This window comes from Pholcus phalangioides, unplaced genomic scaffold (genome assembly GCF_987345545.1).
Source record: "Pholcus phalangioides strain wild (caught in Gottingen) unplaced genomic scaffold, Ppha-v1.0 ptg000015l_1, whole genome shotgun sequence".
NCBI classification, from domain to species: Eukaryota; Metazoa; Arthropoda; class Arachnida; order Araneae; family Pholcidae; genus Pholcus; species Pholcus phalangioides.
Genome location: NW_028301608.1, coordinates 17,171,716 through 17,198,429, shown reverse-complemented (window position 1 = coordinate 17,198,429; position 26,714 = coordinate 17,171,716). Strand labels below are relative to the sequence as shown.

General features: G+C 37.6%; 1 protein-coding gene across 6 annotated transcripts in view; it reads right to left on the bottom strand.

The window, feature by feature from the left end:
* Positions 1-26,320, bottom strand: part of LOC149075581 (uncharacterized) — an 87,378-nt gene extending 61,058 nt beyond the window's left edge. For all 6 annotated transcript variants that reach the window (XM_089243067.1, XM_089243071.1, XM_089243068.1 and 3 more), the window contains exons 1-2: positions 26,234-26,320; positions 21,033-21,190 (exon numbers count right to left, since the gene is read on the bottom strand). In XM_089243067.1, coding sequence (XP_089099193.1) covers positions 21,033-21,066 — 34 coding nt within the window. In that variant the 5' untranslated portion in view covers positions 21,067-21,190; positions 26,234-26,320. The remainder of the gene's footprint in view (positions 1-21,032; positions 21,191-26,233) is intronic.
* Positions 26,321-26,714: the final 394 nt, after the last annotated feature.

Sequence of the window (26,714 nt, the reverse complement as noted above, 5' to 3'; positions counted from 1 at the left end):
AATCTACGGTGAGATACAACAAGAAAAAGGAATCTCTGAAATTCGTTAAGCCGTGGATGTAGCTGCATCCGTGGCAGTAAAAACTTTGCAGCGCGTATGGGATCCATGTTTCTCGTACAGAAAATGCTGTTTTTTGTGGGTACAAGAATGATGATACAAAAAGGTATTCCAATTGATTGTAATATTATAACAGAAAAGGCGAAAAATATTTACTCTTCCATAAGGAAAAGACTGGTGAAACGTCTATTTCATCAGAATTTTATGCAAGTGAAGGTTGTTTCATAGGTTTAAGAAACGAGTCGGATCACACAATGTAAAAATCACTAGCGATCAAACCTCTGCCGACCAAGAGGCACCTAGAAAATTTCCAAAGACTTTGTAGAAAATTATTGAAGAGATGGGTTATGCACAACAGTAGGTGTTTAACGCTAACAAAACTACACTATTTCGGAAGAAAATGCAGCAAAGAAGTTAAGCAAGAGGAAAAAAAAGCGAGCTTCTGGTTTTAAAGCAAGTAGAGATACTATGTTGTTTTGCGCAAATGCGTATGGGTACATGATAAAGTCCATCATTTTCAAATCTGCGAATCCGTGAGCATTGAAGGGACGGAAAAGCCAAAGCACCCAGTATTTTAGACGAACAATAAAAAGGCTTGGACTATCATAATACTTTTCCTGGATTGGTTTAAACGGTGTTTCGTTCCGGAAGTCAGGAGGCACCTTGAGACTGAATACATGCTATGATACTAGATTGACAAAGGAGGAATTAATGCAGCTGACTGGTCCTGAAACTGAAGCGGTACCAAATGAAGATCAAGATAAAGAAGTAGAAGACAAGTTCACAAGTAACAGTGGAAGGGCTTCACAAGCTCAAATCAGCAATAGATTATTTTCATGACATAGATCTCTATTTTACGTTCTTCGAATGTAGAAAAATTGGTAGAGGAAGCCTTGTCAACATACTCCAACATACTTGATATGAAGAAACGGCAAACAGAAATCACAATGTTCTTTCAGAAAACATCGCCAACAATCGCTGCACACTCTTTTACATTCCCTTCTACCCCTGCGTCACCCTGCTCTTTCACATGATGTTCAATAAACGAGATATACACTGAAGAGCCAAAAAAACTGGTAAATCTGCCTAATATCGTGTAGGGCCCCCGCGAACACGCAGAAGTGCCGCAACACGATTCCGGCCGCAGCGATGTCGTAGATTTAATTTTCTACCGGATTCCCGATATCACGCTACACTCGTGAAATGGTCGTACGTGAAAATCCAAATTTCATCGCTACCGCGGAGATGTTATGTCCTATCTCTCGTGCGCCGACTATAACACCACGTTCAAACTCACTTAAATCTCGATAACCTGCCATTGTAGCAGTAGTAACCGATCTAACAACTGTGCCAGACACTTGTTGTGTTATATAGGCGTTGCCGACCGCAGCGCCGTACTCTGATTGGTTTCATATCTCTATTTGCATACGCATGCCTGTACCAGTTTTTTTGGCTCTTCAGTTTACAAAAACCTGTAGTTTCGCGGTCACCCCCGGAACGTAACCCCCGCGAAAACGGGGGGGGGGGGGACTGTATTGTGATTTGCACGAAATTTTTCAAGTGCGTGTAAACCTCTCCTGGTGACTGTTTCTTGGAAAATAGGTAATTTAATATTTCTATGTAGAAGTTACGACAAGAAATACCTATTTGAATGGCAAAAATACTGCATTTTGGCAGAAATATTAGGCATAAACAAAAAAAATGGGAATTCAGGTGGTGACTTTGTGCAACCTTTTTTTCAAAGTTTTCGCCCTTTTTTCACTAGTTTGTTATTGTCCCAGCAATGGTTCGCAAATATGTGTAGAAGCTGGCTAGTCGACCCTACCGCAACTCGAAAATAAATAAACTTACTCGAAATGAAATACTTGAAGAGGCTCTTAGTGTGATAAGAAACAAACAGATGCTCACCAAAACTATAAAGGACGCACACAATGTGCCTTTCATTTATGCTATTATTTTCCAATTTTTGAAATTCAAATGTGACAGCGAACATCGCGCTTAGAAACGTGCAATTGCTTTTTTTTTCTCAGAAGAAACACGGGTTGGGTTTCTTCCTGAAGGACAAGGCGCTCATATACAAATTTATTTTTTATTCTGTGACATACTCTTTCATTCTCTAAAATGTTGTAAATGTCTGTGTAATTCATGCTTTTGAGTGGTCTGAAGCCTACAGGATTTTCTCTGATACTTCATGATTCATGTTTTTTAAGAATCGAAAAATTTAATTTTTTGTCATTTCAATTTTTCTAAGTAATCAGTCAACAACGTCTTTTGTTTTCTATCTCGCACCCCGAAAAATGCTTTCAACCGGGGACCCCCGGTTAAGAACCATTGCATTTTTGACATTGTAGGCAACTCAAAACAAGATTTGAAAAAAATGACGTTACATCGAATATCGTTGTAGCGTGGTTTCAGTGTATTCAACTTTGCTAGCAAGATTTCATTCGGTTATAGATAACAGTGAAATGAAAGCAAACTGTATATTTTACCCTTAATAAGCCATTTCAGCTAATTAAAATATCCACTCTAATCAATTAAAGTGCTGTGTTGAAGTATTGTTTCAATTAAAAATATGTAAACAATACCTATTTACATCTTTCTGTATAAAAAAATGTACGTTTTTATGGGAGTGACCCATAGAGGGTCAACGGAAATAAACAAAAAAAAAAGGTCAGAAACTTTGAAAACTCGCACTTCCTTTAAGCTCTAAAATCTCAAACTGATGTGATTACTAAAAGCGTATTCACCTAAACATTTTTGCAACCATGTTAATACGATACATACCACCTAATTTCATTTATTTACAGTTTACAAAAAAATTATAATTACTACACTATTCCTAAAACTTCTTTATTCCCTGAAAGAAAAAAAAAAGAATTGCGAACACGACGTCCAAGACAAGAAAAAGAAGAAAAAAAATAGAAGCTGAGAAACACGTGGCGCAAAAAAAATCTTGTATTATTCCTCAAGTCATGGATGTCACAACACGTGCCACGGATTATTCACAACACGTGTAGGCCTATGTACGCAGCAATTTTAGGAAAGGAATTTCTAAACACGAATCACAGGAATTCCTGTCGAAAACAAGGAACATATCCGAGTTTTCCACATATAAGAAGTTTGCTTTCCTCTCACCATCGCAACCCATATAACTGTCATCCACCAAAACCACATACATCAACCACTTAATATACGTCGTTTAGAACGCTGCGTGTAAACACCCTTCAAAGGATAGTTTTTCCGATAATGTTTATCTTTACATTAGAAAGACTAAGCTATTTTGTACATCATGAAGCACTCGTGACTTACCAGATTGTGAACCAACCCCATATCCTGTTATCTTTCAAATGTTGGCCACTGATGGTATGGCACAGTATTTACTTTGGATGGGGAAAAAGCACTGGAGCCGCCATACCCAAGGGATTGTCGAAGGCTTTGAACACGTGTTCATTCCCGCGAACAAACTTACTTATTAGATGCTTTTACACGGATGGTAGAAAATAAATGTCGAGTCGATATTGAGAAATACACACGGCCGTAAAGAATGGGAAGGCAATATCTCAATTAAAAAAAATGTAAAGCCTACTTGGAATTTTTGAAAATTTTATCTGCAACGAAAACCAGATGACAAGGATGTGAACAAAAAAATAATTTATATGCGATTAAAAAAAATGCAGTTACCAATTCGAATGACACCTAAAATTCAGTTATGTTTAGCGTTTGGATGCGTCCGAACCATTGGGATGCACTGAAAAGACATGCATCATGGTCATTTTCTACAGGCAAAGGGTGAAAGGATAATTAGACCGGTACCGACAGGCGCGGCTATTAAAACACTCTAGAAACCAATAAAAGAAATAAAGACTTTTTGACGCGAATACGTGGCACAGCCAAAATCACTAAACCCCCTTCAAAACACTATCAGGCCTGGAAGTGAAAATTTGAAAAAAAAGTAGGAAAAATAGGAACACCAATGACAAAAAATAGGAAAAAAGTAGGAGGGAAAAAAATGGAATTCCTGAATTATCGTGACATTTAAAAATGTTGTGCCTTTAAGATTCACACCTTATATACTTTAATTATAGTATTATCTATAGATATTTTAGGAAACTCAAGTTCCAATTAATTTAAAAATCGTTCATTTCCACAGAATGTGGTATCGAAAACAATGTAAATAACAAAACTAAAAAGAAAGTAATCAAATTACTACTGTTACTTGAAAAATCTAACTATTGATCGTGACCCATCCTCCCCCCCCCCCCCGTTCTTTTCGAAGAAAGAAAAAAAACCTGTCTAGGTGCCATAAGAATGTTAACCCATTATCCACGGGCCGAATGTGGCCCGGAGTCATCTGTTGTGGCTCACAACTTCAAATCTTATTTGTAATAACTTATAAATAATAAAATCTTATAATTAATAACCTGTGGCACATTCCTAGATCGCTTAAGTGACTCACAGCAGAGCTCCAGACCACTCAAGTATCCACGGCACATTCACACGTCATTCAAGTGATCCGCGGCACATTCCTTGATCAGTAAATATGTCGCAGAATATTTACAGATCGCCGCCGCACAGTTCCAGAGCACTCAATTGACCCATGGAACTTTTAAAAGATCACTCAAGTAACCTGCATCACGGTTTCACATTCTCTTAAGTATACTACTACTACTACTAAACCATACATGTACCTCGTCTATATTCCTCTGCGGAGCCTCTAACGAATTGGTACATGTTGGAGTGTGCGTGTAGTGAAACCTGAAGTTTGTTTCTGCGTAATGCTTGTTATATGTGTATTGCTGCCATCTGCCACCAGCTCTTCTTTTAGTATACTGCGGCACATTCCCAGATCATTTAGGTGACCGGCGGAAAATTTACAGATCACAGCGGCACAGTTCCAGAGTACTCAATTGACCCAGACATATTTACAGGTCAGCTTAAGTGACCCGCGACACATTTCGAAATCAATGAAATGCCCAACACTCTACTGAATGTTGAACACCGTTGATGTAACACGCCTCCTGGAGTTACATTACACCCGAAGAATACGGCGATTAGAATGGCCTGCATATTATGTTCATGAAAGTTTTTTTTTTTCATAGACAACGGCAGTCGTCAACAGCATACACATGAACCTAGTTATGCCTTAAAACATTCATACTAACTAATGGCACCTCGGAGTTATCTTATGTGGCCCAGGACGACCATCAAATCATTTGAGTAGGACTCATTTCCAGATTATTTCAGTGGCAAGCGACACATTTCCAGATCATTTACGCTGCCAACAACATATATACAGATCACCTAAATGACCCTCCAAGCACATTTCCAAATCACTTAAGCGACCCGCGGCAAACCCCCAGTTCACTTAAGTGGCTCGTAGTTCAGTTGCAGATTACTCTAAGTGTCTGGAGGCACTTTTACGTATCATTTGAGTGGCCCGCGGCACGCTTCGAGATCATTTGAGTGGCTCGCAGCACACAGATCACCTAATGGTCTGCAATACATTAACACTTTAAGTGGCTCGATGCATTTTTTATAGATTATTTTAGTGGCACTCGACACATTTTTAGACCACTCAAGTGGCCCGCTGCACACTTTCAGATCATCCAAGTGACTTGTGGTACATTTCCAGATGACTCAAGCGGCCCGCGGCACACTTTCAGACCACCTGAATGACTCGCGGCACATTACAACCTAACTCAACCTTTTGAACAGTGTGGGGGCCACTTAATTAAGTGATCTAGAACAACGCCACAGATTATTTGTCATCTGTAAATGTGCCGCGGGTCACTCAAGTAATCTGGAAATATGCCAAGGGCCACTTGAGTGATGTGGAAATATGCCGCGGGTCATTTAAATGAGGTAGGAATGCGCCGCGGGTCATTTAATTTATCTGCAAGTGTACCGAGGCCACTTGAAGCACGCCATATTTAGACATGGGTTGAGCACATGCTTAAAATAAGGGGCCGTTCAAGTATTACGTCAGCAAATTTTTACCCTTTCTCCCCTTGTTAGGGAAAAGTCAGCAAAACTCTGATCCTCCCCGTTTCAGCAAAATTTCGTCAGCGCTCTGCCCTCTACCTCCTAACGCATAGTGGTGGATCAGAGATGTACGTGGGGCTCGTGGTCTTCCCCTCCCCCCAGACGATCAAAAAATTATTTTTTAATTAAAAAATATTTTTTTTAATAATTAAAATTTCGAAAGAAAATATCTTATTACAATGAATTTCCGTTAATTTCAATATTATTTGAAGGCCAAGAACTCAAAATTTTTAAGAAATTCATTGCGACCCTACCTCTAAGCCCATAGGTAACCCTTGAGGCGCGGTAAACACTTGGCCTGTGTGACCCAGTGCCGTCTTAATGCATGGGCCCACCCGGGCACGGCACGGGGGCCTCAGATGAAGAGGGGGGCCCCACAAAAATGAGATCTGTTTGAAATTTTCTAGAATTTGCAATGTAGGGCCTCAAAAGAACCATTTGGCCCTGGGGTCCATGACGCTCTTAAGACGGCCTTGGTGTGGCCCAAATATGGTCTGTCCCTCTCAAACCTAATTTTGTAAAAATGAACCAAGCGGCACATTCACAGATCGCTTAAGCGATCCGTAGCACATTTATAGATCCCTTGAGTGACATGTGGCACAGTTTTAGAACAATGGCGCGGCCACAAGTGCGGTTCTATATCACTCAAGTTATCAGCGGCCCATTCCCAAATTACTTAAGTGATCCGCGGCATAATAACGGATCACTTGTATGACGCGCGGTAAAGGACTAGAGCACTTGGATCCTCCAAGTATTTAGAGATCATATCACTAAAGTGGCTCTGCAGAAGACTCAATAGGGAGAATGTTAGTTCAGGTGCCCACAAACTAGCGAAAAGTTTTATTCGTTTTTGGCGCACCGAGTAAGATGTCATTAAGAACATTTAATATTTGTATAAAGGGGGTGGGTGCTGAAGTAAACATCATCCTAACACCCCTCTCCTTCATTAAAGTCAGCAAATCGGAACTCCCCCACCATCGATGCTGACGTAATACTTTAATGACTCCGAAGATAAACCCGAAAGTTATTTCTGAAGGTTAAAAAAAACTGGGTTTAGCCAACACCTACTAGAGAATTGTTTTCTAGTGGGTGTTGGTTTAGCGAACGGGTAATCAGCTCGTCCCCCCCTCCCGTAAAGCCCCTCTCGGGCTCTGTCCCGTAAAGCTGGGTTTTCTTAGGAGCAGGTTTTCTATGCTGCGCGCAACGTGAATCGCCCAGCGCGACACGCCGTCCACTCACCAATAAGAAAAGTACTGTTTCCTACAGAGCGCAATACGGCTCACGACAATGCTTTACGTCGGGTGTGATTGGCGGATTGCTTCTGGAGGAATTGAATGCGTCGTGTGCCGCGCGTTTCACCGATCTTCTCTTCACATTTTCTGCTGTTGTCTTTCCCTTTCCTTCAAACCGGAGCATGCGGCCGATAGAGTAGCTGAACCCAGGGCCATATACTACAATATAGCCACCCTGATCTGATGCGCCACGCTTGGAATACACAAATGCGTAGTGTGATTATGTAACACATTTCTGCTGAAGCGAAATGATCCAGTTCGGTTCACGTGGCGCGAAACGCCTACTAGGAAAACCCGGCTTTGAACGATACAGGGAGAGAAACCTAGTCTCTCATGGAATCTCTTGTGTGTGGACAGAGCCTGTCTCTACCCCTCCCCCTTTTTCTGCCTTATTCACGGCAACCGATCTCCCAAACAGATTTCCCCACTGGACTTCAGTTTTTAGCACTTTGACGGCGCGGGAGCGAAAAGATACAGTTGTCATCATCCCCTGCTCTGATGGAACTGAAAAAAATTTTCTTTTTCCCCTCTCTTTTTCAGTAAGGAGTTGTGATGTGAATAAAGCACCTCAAAAAGGGACGGAAAGCAGTGACATTTTGCGGTTTCCCGGAATTTTCTTAGTGAGATATTAGCTGTAAACAAAAGGAAAGAAGGAAAATAGGAATAGTAGGTGAGAATTAGAATAAAATAGGGCAACTGCGACGAAAGTAGGAAAATACGATGGCATTTTTAAAAAGGAAAAATAGGAGCGCTGCGAGGTCTGCACTATATCATTATTGATGAAGTGAGCTTTTTTTTTTATTTTCATCAGGCGCAAACTAAGAGTGTTAAAGAAAAAAGGTTGAATTGAGAAGTCGACTTTACGAAATATCTGGGCTTGTTAATGCTAAAACAAACGATTTTTTAAGGGAGCTCCTCAATGCCCCCTGAAAGGGCTAACATGAGCGAGATAATCCAATATTTCATTAATAAAAACTCATCTTAAACAAAAAATATTCTGAAAATTTATTGATGTGTATTTCAATTTCATTCGAGTTTTCCAATTGAAATTCATAATTTTTTGGTCGAGAGCAAAACAATATGTTAAGGAGGCGATATATCTCGTCAATGCCGCTTAAAGGATTCAAAATCTCAATGTATAAAAACTACAAACATTCCGAGTATCAGTAATAGTAGTTTTCTTTTCTCTTTGGAAGCTTTCGGAGTTCCAAAATTTTTAAGGGTTCTGTAACGTTCTGTTCTGATCCCGCAGAACGCCAAAAAAAAGGCACTCACAAAACCCTAGGGTTCCGTGAAATACCAGTCACAATATGTACATCTGAGACGTACGCGGGGAAAAGGAGGGACCCAATCTGACCAAAAATGAGAAAAAAAATTAATATTTCTGTGAAAAAATTGAAACACCTGAAGAAAATACCTTTTACATAGTATTTTAACCAGTTCCTGTTAATTTAAATCAGTTTCCAAAACTTTTTGTTCCATCGTCCCTTCTGCAGAATTTCCTTTTCTCTCCCTCCCAACTCAAGGGAACCCATAGGATCCTATTATACCCGTAGATTCTATCACCCTCCTGGACCTCTCTATCCCCTCCTCAGGGGACGATATTGCCCACTGCCATTATACCAGAGAGAGACCTTTTCCCAAAAAAACACCCACAGTAGAGTGGGTCGTGAAAAAAATCATTACCCATCTCTATCACATTTGTTTGAATTTTTACTGTGTGATAATACAACTTGTAATAAACATGCTATAAGATTTTTTTAGGTGAAATTCACAGGCAATGACCACGTTTTATTTAAAAAAATCAGTTACTCTTAACGCAAGCATGTCAACACGCATATCAGTTATTGGATTATGAAAATTGCTTGTCTCAATGTTTTCGATAAAAATAGCAAAAATCCGTTTAAAAAACGGGAAAAACCGGAACATTTTTGGGAAAAATTCGGGACGGACAAAAAAAACGAGGACTGTCCCGGGAAATACGGGGCATGTGGTCATGCAGCGAATATATATTAAAAGTCGGTATAATTTATAAGTTGGAAAAACTTGGATTGCAGTGACGAACAAAAATAAAAGTGGACTTCGTTGAAAATATTGCCTGAAAAAACATTTCAATTTTCAAAAAGTTGGGATAGCGAAATTCCAGAAAATAAGAGAATGTCCTTTGGAAATATGGGTTATATGGTCGCGACGTTTGCATAACCTTATCTGCGTCTTTCTATGAAATAAATGCCTTTTGGCGCCTTTGCTCTTTGGTCAAATTTTAACCATATTCTTGATTTGAAGAACGCAGAAAAACTTAATTTTGCAAAAATGTATATTTTTGGGAAATTACCCGATTCTCTTTATAACTTTGGCTACAATATAAAATTCTGCGGTTCCGTTCACAATCCCGACAGACGAAATCCCGACAGGTCAGAATCCCGACACGGTCAAATTGAAAAAAAAAAAAAAAAATCCGCCGTATAAGCCGCACTTCGCGATTTGTCGGGATTTGAATTTCTCGCGGCGAGGGGCGCTGATGAGAATGATAAAAACAAATAAATTTTTCAAATTTTAATTTCAAATGTGTTATGCAGTGGAGTGTGCGAGAGGTGGCGTTATGTCCTGTATGTTTGACACAAAGCAGAAAATCAAAATTAATTTCGAACAAGAACTCGCGTTAATGCTCAGTTTTTGGATTCAGAGATTTTGCTCTATTTCCATAAAGTAAGCCCAGAGCTATCTCAACAGCATCATCCTCCCCCCCCCCCCCCAGGTAAACTAGTACGGCCCTTTCTTATCAACCGTCCGTCGGAGAGGTATAGTTTCAATTTAAAAAATGCTCAAAATACTTTCAAAGATTACCCTTTACCAGTTTTGAGAGTGGAAATAGTGTTTTTTTCAACGGTTAGCTGATGCGAAGATGAATATAGGAAAGAAAGAACATTCAAAACTGTCTTTGCGGGGAATCGAATCCAATCCACGTTCTCTCACTTGCCGGGTGAGCGCCTTAGACTGCAATGGCAACGAATATCTCAATCTTTCGTTAGAGTTTGTGTGCGCTGAACGGGACCGTACATGGACTGGTGGCAGTGTAACTGGCACCAGAGTTAGGTGCGACCGTCCATCGCATACAAGTTCCAAAGAAAAATTGATATTCTTTGCCTTTGTAGTCTAGTGAGCTCACCTAGAAAGCTCAAGAACGTGGGTACGATATTTCTAGCAAGAGTACAGTTGAATTTTTCTTTCCTAAATTCATCTCGCATCAGCCAACCGTTGAAACCTTCGTATGGATAGAGGAAAGTGATATCATCCTCGGAAAATACAGTGTGTCTCAAAATAGGAAATCTAAATTTTTCTTCGATTTCCCGTCCTTTAACTTCCAATTAGAAATTTGTTGCATTGTCTCTCCTGATGCCAACACAAAAATTGCATGTTCCTAAGTGCAATATTCGCTAAGATATTTGAATTCAAAAACTGGGGAAAAGTTATGAAAGGAGAGCAAAAACTAATCGACAACGCTTCTTCCCCTCATTTATGCTGTCCTTTCCAACTTTTCTCCGAATTTTGAATTCAAATATCTCAGCGAACATTGTAATTGTCAACTTGGAATTTTTTTGTTGGCCTCAGGAGATACAGTGCAGCCATTTTATAATTAGAAGTTAGAGGACGGGGAGGCCATTAAAAATTTAGATTTTTTTTTATTTTGTTACACACTGTTTTCACTCTCAAAACTGGTACAGGGTAATTTTTGAACGCCTTTTGAGCATTTTTTCAAACTGAAATCCCGTAGTAACTCTTAAAGGACACCCTGTATGCAACTACACTACCACACAATTTGCATACTCTCTTCAAAATTTTAACCCGATAAAATTGTCACGAAGTCTTCCTGACATTCGAGGCTCCTCAGCAGCCGTGGCATCATAGGCTCCTGGTAAAATGATTATTTTGAACCGCACATAAACTATCTGCTTATCAAAATTTGCAGACTTATAGTAGAAAATTGTAAACAAATCTAATTATCACGGGGGAGGAGCATGAGTTGAAGTTAAAAATGTGGGGCACCAAAATCACTTTAGTGCTTAGAGCCTTCATATGGGTTAATCCGGCCCTGCTAAGTTGCCTTTTACACGTTCACCTTGTTGATTTACTTTTTTCTCTTTCTCAAAAATTTTCTTTTTTCTCAAATTATTTTCAATGTATATCTTCATTGAACTAAGTAAAATTATAAATTCTTAGTGTACGTCATTTTTTTTTTCGCTTTCTATCATTTTGAAATATTTCTAACTTTATACAATAAAAAAATTTTGATGATATGGAACAATTTTCCACTTTTTCGAATGATGCAAATCGATTAAAAAGAACCTGTCTAACGTGGAAACAGAAACAAAAATTGTATCCTTTAACGGAAAATTTCACACACGGCGATCAATGGACGATAACTATCAGAATGATATAAAAATGGTATCGGAGGACAATTTAGGAAGTAATAGTAAACATTTTTGAGTGGGTAAAATTTTTCATCTCAATCTATGCTCACAAATGAGAGTTATACATTATCAACACCTTAGATTAGCATAAACATTTTTTTTTCTTTACTCAATGCAGTGGTTTTGATAAGCCATAACCATAGTAAAGCAATTGCTTTCTGAAATTGTAACAAAATTTTTCGGAAGAGCAGGCTTTTCAACAGCAACAATCAGTGTAAGGGTTGAATTTTCAAATGTTATGCAAGACTTACATAATTGTATGCAAGCTGTGTGCATTCCGTGGTCGCAAGACTTAGCAGAGCCGGAATTATTTACAGAGAGGGAAAGGGGGACAACTGCACTGGTGGCAAAATTTAGGGGGTGACAAATTTTAGGTGGGAACAAAAAAACAGTTATAAAATCTTCGAATATTACAGTGGTAGGGGCAGCAAGACCATGTTGCTCTTTCCCTTACAAAATTCCTACTAAAGGGGCCGTTCAAGTATTACGTAAGTAAATTTTTAGCCAGTTTTGATCCCCACCCTTTTCGGCAAAAGTCAGCAAAACGCTGACCCCCCCCCCGTCAGCAAAATTTCGTCATCAGCTCTGAATCCTAACTCATACTTTCATAAAGGGTGGTTAATGACGTAAGCATTATCCAAACCCCCCCCTTCCCCCTTGTCATCAAAAGTCAGCAAATCGTAAACCCCCCCACCATCGATGATGACGTAATATTTGAATGACCCCCAAGGTTCTGATGCTGAGGATTACATAAACATTGACGATAATGTACAACCTGACACGACAGACAATGACACCCTGGTCGAAAATTTTTGAGGAAGTTAAAAAGAACGTAAATGTGTCGTGTGTAAATTTTAGAACACAGTGTAGGTCGGAACTTTATAGAGGTGCTGCCAGAACTTAAATACATTATTTGGTAATTATAGACTGATTATTCATTTACATTCAATTATTTTAAGTATAATTAATTTTATCTATTTTTAAATTATTTATTTTCAATTAATTTATTTTTATATGTTATTTCAATTACCTAAGAGACCGTTACATAATTTCACACGTTATATCAACTGAACCTTTATTAAGCGGAAACCTGTGCTCAACGGAAAAAAATCTCGTTCCCTTGCGATTCCATTGAAAACTCAATCCTGGAACTGCAGTGTAAAAATTAATTTTACCGTTTTATATGTGAAAAGAAATTTCAACTGTTTTAATCCAGGGGTAATCACAACCTATCAAACGTTGTGAGAAAAACCACAACTCTTCACGAAGCCCACGGGCGAACAACTCCGGCAATTAAAAACGGCTTAATACGGCGAACAATGGGCCAATGGGAATCCGGTCAATCAGAGGGCCAAAATAATTGAAAACATTTTATTAGTTTGAAATTATTTCTTTCTTTTTTTTCAGTTTGAGTCAATTTTGAAATGATTTTTTTCGGTACGTAAATCATCATGAAAATGAGAGAATTTTCATCATTTATTATTATCATATTATTCACCAATTTTATCATGGAAAAAAATATACGGAAGGGTCTCGTGTGTGTGTGACACGCACGCACTCACACACACACACAATGAGATCTGGTCTAAATTTTCGGCATTCAGAATGTAAATTGGTTATCGGGTGTTTCTAATCAAGTGGAGGACAGAAAAAGACTCCACTAAACCCCTTCGACCGGGGCAGGGCCAGATTTGGCAAAGTGGGAGGAGGCAACTGCCCAGTGCGGAAAAATTTAGGGGGCAGCAGTTTTAGGTGAGAACAATGAACACTCTCACAAAATTATCGTATTTCAAAGTTCAGGGGACATCAAAATCATGTTTGCCACGGGTGGATAAAATTCTAGTTGCGGCCTTGTCCCGGGATGGGGATATCATGCTGTTGAGACGGTCCTGGTCAGGGCTTCCTTCAACAAATAAACTAGCTAGGGCAATGAGTACGACCTCGAGTATTTTGGTGCCATCATGGCTCCTACAAGGGTACCAGCCCTGGTGCTCGGGACGACTGTGCATAATTTTTGTTCTGCATACTTTATAATGCAATGTGGGGGATCAAAAAAAGTCATTTGGCAAAACACTTTACAAATATGGAGATCAATTATATCAATCCAACATAGTGATCGAATTTATTACGTAATAACAAGATTATAACATTAATCCCCTCACGAAGAGGAAAACTGCCAATAGTGAAAGAAGACAATCGAACTTGGCTTATAACGTGATTGAATATTTCAGTTTATTTCCAGAAAGCCCGCCGCACTCCGCTGGGGAAAAATTTAACTTTCGTGGGTTGTGTGGCACGTAACTGGCCGTTATAAAAATGATACGTCACAAAAGTTCAAAATGTTATAATACATTTAATATTCTGACGATCCTAAAACGGAAAACACTTTTTGACATTAGTTTTTCACAAGGAATCATGTGCGTAATTATCGGTCAGTCGATAGTGTTATCACCCCGTGTGTGTGTGTGTATATATATATATATATACAGTCGACGCTCATTATAACTACCTCATGTTATAGCGATAATTCCATTACAACGACCAGTGGGATAAGACCCAAATGTTTTCATAGAACGACAATCATATATATTTTACTTTCGATACAACGACCCTCCCAATATAACCACCATTTTGAAGAGACGAGAGGGTCGTTATATCGAGCGATGACCGCATATACCTATATATATTTATATATGTTACTGTCAAAGCCTGAGGTTGGCCACTTCGCGAACTGCCCTGCCCAGTGGACCCGGCCAATGTCCGAATTACGGGCTTTCGCCAGGCCCTACATGTCGACCCCTATACATGGATCACTAAGATATCGATATTCAGATTCCTTTGACTGTTAGAGTTGCCACAGCTAACCATAATAATTATGATTAGCTACAGCTAATTATAAATGGCCATAATTATCACAATAAATACTCCAATGCGGCGATAACCTCGAACCATAGGGATATATAGGGATACACACAAAAGGCTGGCCAAAGCCCGTATTTCGGACATTGGAAGGGTCAACTGGGCTAGTCAGTTTGCGAAGTGGGCAATTTCGGGCTTTGGCAGTAACATATAAACCGTTATTTTCCTCTCTGGACTAAATCCCCCAGCTCCCACTGTGGGACCATGGGAGCTGGACCCCCAAAAACAACACTGCCGTGTGCACGGGTTCAAAGGGTTCTGTCTATAGTGAAGTACAAAATGATTGTGGGGGGGGGGGGAATGATGAAAAGTGGGGAATATCCATGAATAAGGAACTAACTATTACACGCGTCTTCACTAGCGTGGATTTGGTAATCTGCAAATTCTTCCGTAAGACCAACTTAGTTCAATTTTAAGAAATTTTTTTATGAGTCTCAACAGTATAAAATAAAACTACTGACAGAATTTTATGTTTATAGCTTCAGCAAGGCCGTAGTGAGAGGGGGGAAATTGGGGATCCGGTCCCTACGAAATGTGAGAAAATGATTGAAATAAGGTAAAACATGGCCAAATATATTATTTGACAACTTTGTCTCTAATCCGAATGAAATTCCTGGCTACGGGCCTGAGCTTCAGTGGTTGCGGCTCGGCGATGAATCAGTGAATTAGGCTGTCAAGACATGTAATTTTATACATATCAATAAAAATATTTCTCTACTATTACATTGCTTTCGAAAAACCTTGAAAATTTAAATTAAGATATTCATGATACGGTCTAACTTTGTGCAATATCATTTGGCATTGAAACTTGAGCGATAAGTGATACACACAAAAGGCTGGCCAAAGCCCGTATTTCGGACATTGGAAGGGTCAACTGGGCTAGTCAGTTTGCGAAGTGGGCAATTTCGGGCTTCGGCAGTAACATATAAACCGTTATTCTCCTCTCTGGACTAAATCCCCCTGCTCCCACTGTTATTGAAACTATTTGAAACTTGAGCGAGTAAGAATTTCGAAAAACTCTCAAAGAAAATAATAAGGAATAGCCGTATTTGTGGCGGATAGAAAAAGCGACAAATGCCAGAAAAAGTTGGAAAATTAAATGAATTTCCAAATTATTAATCTCCATTGATCTTGGTATGCGCCACAAACACCTTAAGGCGACAAACGGAAATCGAGACAGAAATCACGAAGTGTGGCTTATACGGCGAAATTGAATTTTTAAATTCGACCGTGTCGGGATTTTGACCATGTCGGGATTTTGACTCTGTCGGGATTATGACCCACACCCGCATAGATCCGTGCCTGCTCTCACCACATAATACAGCCAGACCCGCTTTTAAAAAACCCATTTTTGATGGTCCTCAAATTCATGATAAAATTTCACAATTTTTTTATGTATCATAACTGGTTACTTAAATAACATATTTGAAAGTTTCAGGAAATTGGATATTAATTTAGCGTGTTTTTTTTTTATTCGTAATTAATGTGAATTTACAATTAATAAATTTTTAAGTTATATAAGTTAATTAACATAATTAAAATAATTAGTGATCATGATATTGGGAAACCTCACATATCATGTGAAAAGAAAAAACTTCAGAAAAAAATATTTTTTCTATTTTTAAAAAACATTTTCTTTTCATGGGAAAAAAAATTCCAGATGGAAAATCAGGAAAAAATTTCATTTTTGTATGAGAAAAGCCATAAAAAATTAAATTCCTTTGTAAACAAATTTTAGAAAATATAATGGCCCTCGCTGAACCTTTTAATTTTCAAAAAAGTTAATTTTATACAAAAATTTGAATACAAATTAATCGAAAAAAATTATAAACAGAACGTTGCATTAATGCAATGCCAGTCAAAAATGGGTTAATGAGAGTCTGTATTTAATGAGCAAATTGACGCATTATTATTTCATTATTATTCATACATTATTATTATACAATATTTCATATAATGCTAATTGTATGGCAATTCTGTCGCTTTCACTGTAGTTTATTTAACAAGCAATTTGAAAGGGAAACTTGAAAAAATAAGAATAACAAAATAAATGGAACGAGAACAGTAAAACTATACAATTTATGAGGGATAAATTTCAATCAAATAATTTAGCAAAAAGCCTATCACCCCATACGATTTGTTTCTATATGTGAAGGAACAGCAACACTTCCTATAGAAGGGAAGGGCAAGGATGGAAAATGAAAACAGGAAACAGACCAATCAGAATTGGTTAATTCAACTGTCGCTAAATTTCCAATACAGACTCAATGTGTTTAGTGAGAAATATCAACAGAATTTTTCCTTTAACGTGTGTTACATTATTTTTTTGGCAAAAATGTCCAAAAGCTAACTTTTAACTATCAAAAGATAGAACAGAAATTAGATTTAGATTTGTATTAATTCAAGGGCCATCGGCTGAAATAAAATAGAAATTATAAAGTTGCTAGAAGATGGGAAAAATATTTTATACCTCAAATATCCATACCGTATTACATATACTTGCTATAAGCATTTAATTTCTGAAATTTTTCTTTTCACTTGAATACGGATTTAGGGAGTGACTGGATCTAACATTTTTTCCGGAAACAGGCTCCTTGTTATAAGCTAGTTCAACTATACTTCACATGTAAAAAATTTTATCTGGCTATATTTCAACTGGATCAAATTGAATTTATAGTTTTTTAACAATAGGTATCAAAATCTCTCGGTTGCAACCGAAGTTGTACAGACATGGTATGTGATGTTTGGAATTTGTGCTGATCTATACAGAGAAAATAAGTGCTTTCATAATTTTGAAAACTCTGCATTGATACTGAAAAAAATTGGAACTGATACATATGAAATGTATTAAGTGTACTTGATACATTTCATATACAGCTTAATTTTTTGCTTAACTCAACTGAAGTCACTGAATACTGATGATGTCTAAAACATTTCTTTTATGTGATAGAGGTAATTTTTTTTTATAATTATTAATTAGGCCTACAATTTATATATTTTCACATTAATAATGGTTAAAATTAATTCCTGGTTGTTATGTCTGGATTCTAGTTATTTTGATGAAGAATCTAGTTGGAAAATTTTGTTATTGATGCAGCACTGAATAGTAATAAAAGATGCTTTATCGCTCAACTAAAGAAATTTTCAATCTTCTTTTAACATTTTTTCTTTAATTCCTTCTATACAAATAGCATAACATCAAACTTTATTTGGTTAACCCTTTCACTACCACATTATGAAAAAAATGAAATGATTACCATGTAAATTTTTGGTAGTTCATTTTAGTTCTATACATAATTAAAGCCTAAAAACAATCTTTTTTTTTTCAAAAAAGTATTCAGTGAGTTACACAATGAATTAATTAACCTGGTACTTGAAAGTTTCATTAGCACTATACGCTTACAATAAAAATAAAAAATAGGATTATCCAAATATTCCTACTGATTCAAATATGTTGAATAACACATAATAGTGAATATTTATTTCACCACAAAGGAAGGCATATTTTATACATTTTTAAGTGAACATTTTGTGAAAGCAATGAAGGCACTGTAAATCCTTTTTGCGGGGCGAAATATCCAACTGAATTTCAATAATCCACATTTAACGAATGTAAGGGATGTTACAGGGATTAAAAATTAGTGGCACTTTAAAGTACCATCAGTAGTGAAAGGGTTAATCATTTTTGTACAAGACCTTTGCAAAGTTAAAACCTGCTCTCGTATATCAGAGGTCTGTCCAGCTGAAATCTGGGTCCATTTTTTTGGAATGGACAAAACCCTTCATAAAATTCTGGATCTAAAAAATAGCCCCTTCACAAAATTCTGGACCTGAAAAACAGACCCTTCATGAAATAAAAAATGAAACCATAAATTTGGAATTTCATTTCTTTTGTGACAGATTAATTAGATTACTTCATTTCCCACAAAATTAATCCTTTTTACAAAAATAAGGGAAATTTTCACAAAAACAGGACCCTACAAAAAAAGTCTGGACAGACCCCCGTATGTGTGTATATATACAGTTGAATCCTGTTATAGTGAACTCAAGGAGACCAGAAAAATCAGTTTGCTGTAACAAAATTTTGTTATAAAGGAATTCCAGGTATTTGCATTATTCCTACGTAAACTTATCTAGGGGATTAGAAAAGTGTTCGTTAAATTAAGATTTTCATTATAACTGTATTCGTTAAAATGGAATTCGACTGTGTGTATATATAATAAAACTTTAACAATATATATATACACATGCAGAATGGTTTGAAAGAAAAGTGAAGCCGTATACCAGGGCTGGACAGATCTATTTTGCTGGAAATACAAAAATCATGTAAAAATTTTGACAGGATACATATTTTTTTCAACTACCTGACAGATACTGTCATAAAATAGGTTCTGACATATGTAATTTCAAGTTACATGTTGACGGGCATGTATATTTTTTAGATTTATCTAGCCCTACTGTAGGCAATTATATCAGGTTAGGCAGGTTTTTGACGCATGGCAGTTTTTGACACGTCAAAAAACCTAATAGTGAATGTCATAAAAATTCCTATTGAAAATAAATGCACTGATTGCACGTAATGTTTAAAATGGCAATATTTTACCAGTAATAACACAAACATTAAATAATTTCCTACTCTCTTCAGAATAATTTTAATATTATTGTCATTTTCATCTACAGCTTTACTTTTGAAACAGATATGTGTATTAGAGAGTTTTTATTTTATATATACAATGTTGATTTTTGTTATATTAAATTATGATGAAGATTTAAGGCACTCAAAACAATATTTTTACTGGAAATAACATTGCAACCAAATATAAATTAAAGGCCTCGGAAACATGCAAAATGGTATGGCTCTGAATTGAGAAGCATAAAAAAATTAGCAAATGCTTGTCATCAGTGCTGATTGGATATAAAAGCTGATGAAACTACTTTCCCCATCACTTCTTAGTGCAACAATATCTAATACTATGATTTAGTTGATGGGAGTTCCTAAATGCTATTATTTTTGAAATTTTAATGCTGCATCTCAACTTGCAAAGCTGGCAATCCAAAGTGGAATGGCAAGACTCCCTAGCTAAACTAGGGAGTCTTGCCATTTCACCTTTGATCAAGAGAGTATTTTCAAACTTTGGATTTGCACTAACAAAGGAAGAGTCCAAAGATGTCATCTTCAACAAATTATGAAAAAATTTAAGTACAGTAGCCACCGTTAATAATAATCATGTTTTTCTCAACCATTTTGATTCTTATATCTGGAAATTTTTGCTGTTACTCCTAGTTACCATTGGAGTATGCGAGGGGAGGCAAAATTATGTTTTTAAAGTGAAAACCAGAAAAAACGTAATTTTTTATTGAATATTTTAAGTTATAAAATTTTAAATCTGTAGCAATATCATTGTTCTAAGAAATCATTCGTTTTCAATGTAGACTGACTAAAATGTTGTACAGTAACTGAACTACTATTGCAGTACTATTGCCATGGCCCCAAAAGGGTGGAGCTGACAGGGATGCAGCCCTCAGAAACAGAATGGATTTCATCATTCTTTTTTTTTCATGCTATGTACTCGCTACTGAGAATGCCCTTGAAAAAGTCTGATCCGGGACCCACCAAAGATTCCAACCCCTAGGACAGAGGTCTGCAATCTTTTTCTAGTCACGAGCACTGACTGTACACATCATTAAAAGAAGAGCACCCTTATGCCAAGTTTGGCATACGAATGCATGAAAAAACAAAATTGATTTTAATCCTTGAATGCAATTTCTACAAGGTATTTACTCGAGATGTCGATCAAGTGTTTGCAAGCACAAAATAGGGCACAAGCAGAGAGCACTATTGGGTGCTCTCGAGCAACAGGTTAAGGATATGTGCCCTAGGGGGCTCTGCTCAAGGATATGGGAAGCCATGACTATTGTCTGAGCGCATAACTCTTGAACAGAGGTTACCAAATTATTTGTTCCATTGCCTCCCCACCCAAGAATATTTTTTAATCATCAACCGCCAACTCAAGCCAACCCATAGGATCCTATGTTATACTCATAGCTGCTACCACTCCTTGGAGCTTTCTATTACCCCCAGGGATGATACTGCCCACTTTAAGAAGCACTGCTCTAGATAGGTCGCTTATCAGTAGCTTTAACAAAATAAAAATATTTTTTTTAACCATAAACTTCTTGCGAATATGTTCTGTCATTCATTGAATCATTGATATCTTTGAATAAATTTTTAAAAAATTGTAAAGCATACCATTTCTTTCACACAACAGCCATTTTATAAACATGAAGGTTGAATCATACTGTCTTTGTACACTTATATTTCCTTTCTATTACTTTCCTCTTGTTCTTCATAACCACACAAGAGTTCCTAGAATCTACTTTGATTGATGCAGCATCATCTCCCATGATCTAAAATAGACAAAATTTGAAAATTATTAAGTATTGGGACTGATGAATTTTGTAGGAGCCAAGCATATATTCTTTCCATGAACTTAGAGGCATTTTCCTATGGGTGCGGTAGTCCAGGTCAATAAGATACTCACCTAAAGTACCAAAAGAAGTTTAGAGGTGTCGCGAGTTCGATACCCGGTTCGTCCTTGTCAGAAAACTTTCCTGACACAGGGGTACAACAAAAACGGCGAACGTGACCGCAGAAAAAATTGCTACCGCAAGGGGTCCCCATCAAAGGATTAACGCACCAACCTCTCCATGAGTATAAAAAATAAGCCTGCCTTTCGGAACCAGCAATAAATTTTAGGTCCCAGTCTAATTAGCCCTCATGTGCAGAAAATGATCATGGTGTGACAAAAATGATCAAATGATCATTGTCCTATATTGATTGATGTTGGTTGGGCATGAATTGAAAAAAATGATTTGTCATCAGATTTTCGGACTCTAATATATATAGCACTCTTTAAAAATACAGCATTTTCAGTCTATTGTCATGTGAAAAACAATCCCCTCGCATGCATAGCAAAGTTCACTACAGCAGTGTCAGACGGTGGTGGTCAAACTCCTCATGTATATTTTCAAAGAGCAATCCAATCAGAGGCATATGCAGGATCGATCTTTGGGGGGGGGGCATAAATAACTTGAAGGGTGGGTTGCACTAAATTTCTTGAAGAGAAATTTTGAGTTCTTAGCCTTCATATAATATTGAAATTAACAGATTGATTGCAACAACATACAGGGTAGTAACCAGATTGCTCAATAATCTCTTACACACGTGATTCCTTGTGAAAAACTAATATGGAAAGGTGCTTTTTGTTTTTGGATCAAAGAAATATTAAGTGATTTATAATGTTTTGAAGTTTTGTGACGTGTCATTTTTTTAATCATCAGTTATGTGCCAAAACCGAACGAAAGTACATTCCTCCACCAGCAGCAGGTTGTCACTTCTTGAAAATTAACTGAAATATTCCATCCCTTTAGAAGCCAAGTTTGGCCTTATTCTTTCACAATTGGCACTTTTCTCTCCATGTAGTGCGATATTATAACGCGTATTATTACACGTATCTTCGTGTTGACAAATTTATCCCCAGTTTTATAAATGAGATCTAATTGAAACTTTTCTTAACTAAATCAACCCTTTTTCGCCAAAATGTGGTAATTTGCTCTCTTTCACTGCTAAGTGAAATCGTTTGAGGGAAGGATGTGCATACAGTGTATAGTGTTTACAGCGCAAGTTTTTGAGCTCATCTGTTTAAGATTAAAACTAACTACACCCAAAATTCTGAAAATTTCAGGAGTGTCTTAGCATATACATTATGTTTGTATACATTATTAATGTTTGTATGCATGTCTCAGTAAATTGGACCTCAGACTTTTATATCTGATCATTCATTAGAATTTTATGAATTTTTAAATTTAAAAAGATATATAAATTTCAAAAATCTCACAATTCAATATTTTTTTTTTTTTGTAAATACTTATGGGTTAATTTCTGTTCATTACACTAACACACATATTCAGCACACATTTCTGCAAAATTTCAGAATTTTAGGGAAGTTGTTTTGTTTTTTCACCTCACGAATGAACTCAAAAGGTAAAAGGTAAGAGGAAAAAAAGAAAGTTGTGTGTAGGATTAGAACCATCAACCTTCATACTGCCAGTTATACTCTTACAATCGGGCTAAAGCGAATGCTAGGCTAGGATTGCTAGCTATAGTCCGTTTCAGGTTAACTTTGCAGTGCAGAGAAAGGTAGAGAGTGTATTCCTTCGCCACAAAATATAGTTCCCATATATCGGATGCTTACGATGATCATTTATGCAGAATATTTCAATTTTTTGAATGATTGAAGAAAATACTGAAAAAATATTGTTCTGAATCTATCTTTATTCGTTTAAGAATTTTAAATTAGAAAAAAAAAATGGTCACCATTATACGTGAAAAGATTTTTCTCAGTGAGAATAAACTATACCTTACCGCGACCGCGCATCGATACATTGGTTAAAAGGCTTTCGTTGTCATAGCAACGTGTGATGCGGTTCCCTCGTAGCTTCCCTTCCACTGCAAAGTTAACCTGAAACGAACTATAGTTTCATTCATCCTCATTTAATTCATCAATTCTTGAACATCCACTTGTCACTAATGAGCATGTGCTCTCAGATTACACACACAGAAGTGAGGTCACTTCTTCCACTGTACAACGAATAAACATCCAGCTCTATTTATGTATCCGCAGCGAATAAATTAATGCATTTAAATCTTGATATAACAATACTCTCAGTGGCAAATTTACAGGGGGGGGGGATCTTAGTGGGTTATAGACTAGGGCAGCAACTTCGGAGGAAGAGGGCAGAAAATTTGTATGCCCCTCCGGGGTGGTGGGGGGGGGGGGTAAAACCATAGATCTGCCTCTGCCTAGACAACAAGGATATACTAGATCAGTGAAGTGAATAAGCAAACGAGTGACCTATAGAGAGTTTGTAAGCACGCAAGTGGACAAAAGAGTGCGCAGGCACATAAGTAACCTAGAGTGTGTGTGTGTGTGTGTGTGCAAGCATATGAATGATAAAAAAAAAAATTACCTAGAGAGCAAGGGATCAAGTGAGTGACCTAGAGAGAGTTAGAGCGCATGATAAATTAGAGAGCATTGGAGTAAACCAAAACGTGACCTCAAGAGTAAGCATCAGAGTAATCAAAAGAGTGAACAAGTACATGAATGAGTCAGGAAACGAGTGACCTAGAGAGTGCACGAGCATTGGAGTAACCAAAAGAGTGTAGAAATATGTGAATAACTAAAAGAGTACGAGTAACCACAAGAGTACGTAGTCATAAGAGCAACTCAGAAACAGAAACGTAAGCTAAGTGTGATGTGGCCCATGGCAGAAAATCTGAGGAAGGAGTGATCAAGAAAATTAGACCAGCATGAGAGAAGGGTGGCAAAATCACAAATGCCCCTCTGAATACTCATCAGACCAAGAAAATAAATGATTGTAGAAGGATTATCATTACATCGGGAAGCAACAGTTTATTATTAAGGAGCTGTTCAAGTATTACTCAGCAAATCTTCAGCCATTTTTGCCCCCCCCCCCCCATTGTCAGGAAAACTCTCAATTCTCCCCCCCCCTCCATCAACAAAATTTCATCAGCTCTGCCCCCACCTCCAATGCATATTGGTGGGATTACAAACAGGGGTGAGGGCACAGGGAGCTCATGCCCACCCCAGACGATCAAAAATTAATTTTTTTAATGGAAAAATATTTTTAAATTAAAATTTCCAAAGTAAATACCTATTACAGTCAAACCTCGATAATGAGTCACTCTTGGGAGAGCAAAAATATGACTTGATAAGCAGAGTGACTCGTTAAACGGAGTAGGCCATAGCTGTGCCAATTCCTGCCTGAGGATAATTGGGACTTCCAAAAAGTGATCTGGTAAGCGGAGTGACGTGTTAACCGGGTGACGCACTAACAAGGTTTGACTGTATATGCTATTAAAATCAATTTCTGTTAGTTTCAATGGTATTTAAGAGCTAAGGACGCAAAATTTCTCGTTAAGAAATTCATTGCGACTTACCTTCTAAGCCATATATGGTAAACCTTTGGCATGCAGACCAAATGTGGCGCTGGGGGTTATCTGATGTGACGTACCCCCTCACATCTAATTTTGCAAAAATGAACTAAGCGATAAGCCTAGATTTAAAGATCACTTAAGTAACCCGAGGCACATTTTCAGATCACTCAAGTAGGCGTGTGGTACATTCACGGATTACTTAGGTGACCCATGACACAGTTACAGAACACTTAAGAGATTCATGGCATATTTAGAGATCCCTTGAGTGACATGTGGCAGTTTTAGATCACCTAAGCAGCTCCCCATTGCAGTTCTACATCACCCAAGTTACTAATTCCCAGATTACTTAAGTGATCTGCGACATAATCACGAATCACTTGTATGATACAGTTTAAGATCATTTAAATGACCCGGGCACATTTCCAGATCATTTGGATCCGCAAAACATTTAGAGATCACCAAAGTGGCTCTGTAAGGGACTTAGTAACATAATAGGTAGAATGTTAGTTCAGATGCCCACAAACCAGAGAAAGGTTTTCCTAGTTTTTGGTGTACCAAATAAGATGCCATTAAGAATATTTCACATTTTCATAAAGGATGGTTGATGACGTAAGCATAATCTAAACCCCCCATGTCATCAAAGTCAGCAAATCTGAATCCCCCCCCCCCCCATCGATGCTCACTTAATACTTGAATGAACCCTTCTCAGACCACAGGCATTTCCAAAAATGAGTAGTTGAATTTTACTAGAATTTGCCGCATAGGACTCAGAAAATTCACTTAGCCCGGAGGCCCCTATGGAGGTTTTAAGACGGCCCTGCATGCCTTGAAGCACTTTTTCAATAATGAAATGAGTTTCGCGCAATGTTATAATGCCGGAGTTTTTACTTTCACGGTTTCCACTTTTCGGGTATTTAACGCTATATCGGGTATCGTTGTAACGAAGTTTCACTGTATTTCGGGCACCCGAAAAATTTTCATTCACATAAACTATTACTTTGAAAATTCAATGTTAACGAGTAAGGAGCAGTGATTTACGATAAGTAGCGATTACTTTTTTTTTCCGTCACCATCAACCGCATTCTCCTGTTTAGGCCTCGGGCAACATTATTGTATAAATAAATAACGAAGTGGGACGTGCTTTCAGGGCCGTCTTAACGCATGGGCCCCACCCTCCACCCGGGTACGGCTCAATGGATACAAGGGAAGAGGGCCCTCAGAAAAATTGAGAAGTTGAATTTTTCTAGAATTCGCCACATAGGGCTCAATAAATTCACTTAGCCCGGAGGCCCCTATGGAGGTTTTAAGACGGCCCTGCATGCCTTAAAGCACTTTTTCAATAATGAAATGAGTTTCGCGCAATATTATAATGCCGGAGTTTTAAATTTCACGGTTTTCACTTTTCAGGTATTTACTCAAATTCAAGCACTTACATCACGCAGTCGACTCACATCTGTGGAGAAGTTCACTGTCAAAATTTGATTGCGGAAGTTTGAAACGGCTGTGACAGCGCAATGCCGTGTGTTGCCAATCAGAAGAAATCGTAGTAAAAAAAAAATATCATAATCCATGTACATGCGGTTGTTTATCATTGCCATATTCTTGAATTAAAACTACGGGACATGAAAGTGAATTTCAGGTGGTTTCAGGAAACGTGATTTAGAATGTTTTGCTGCCATCTAGTTAGAAACTAAAATACTCTAGTTCTTCATTTTCCAATACGAAAGATGGCAGCACCAGTTCCAGCTTGTTTTTTTCCCCCTTTCAAATTCAGGCGCCAAATTCAAAACGAACACAGTGAAATTTCGATAAGTCGAACTCCGGCAACTCGAGTATCTGTTTAAGTCGAAGTTTCTGCTCATATGCCTGAACTTCCTCCGTATTTTAGTGTTGGAATCTTTCCTCAACTGAAGT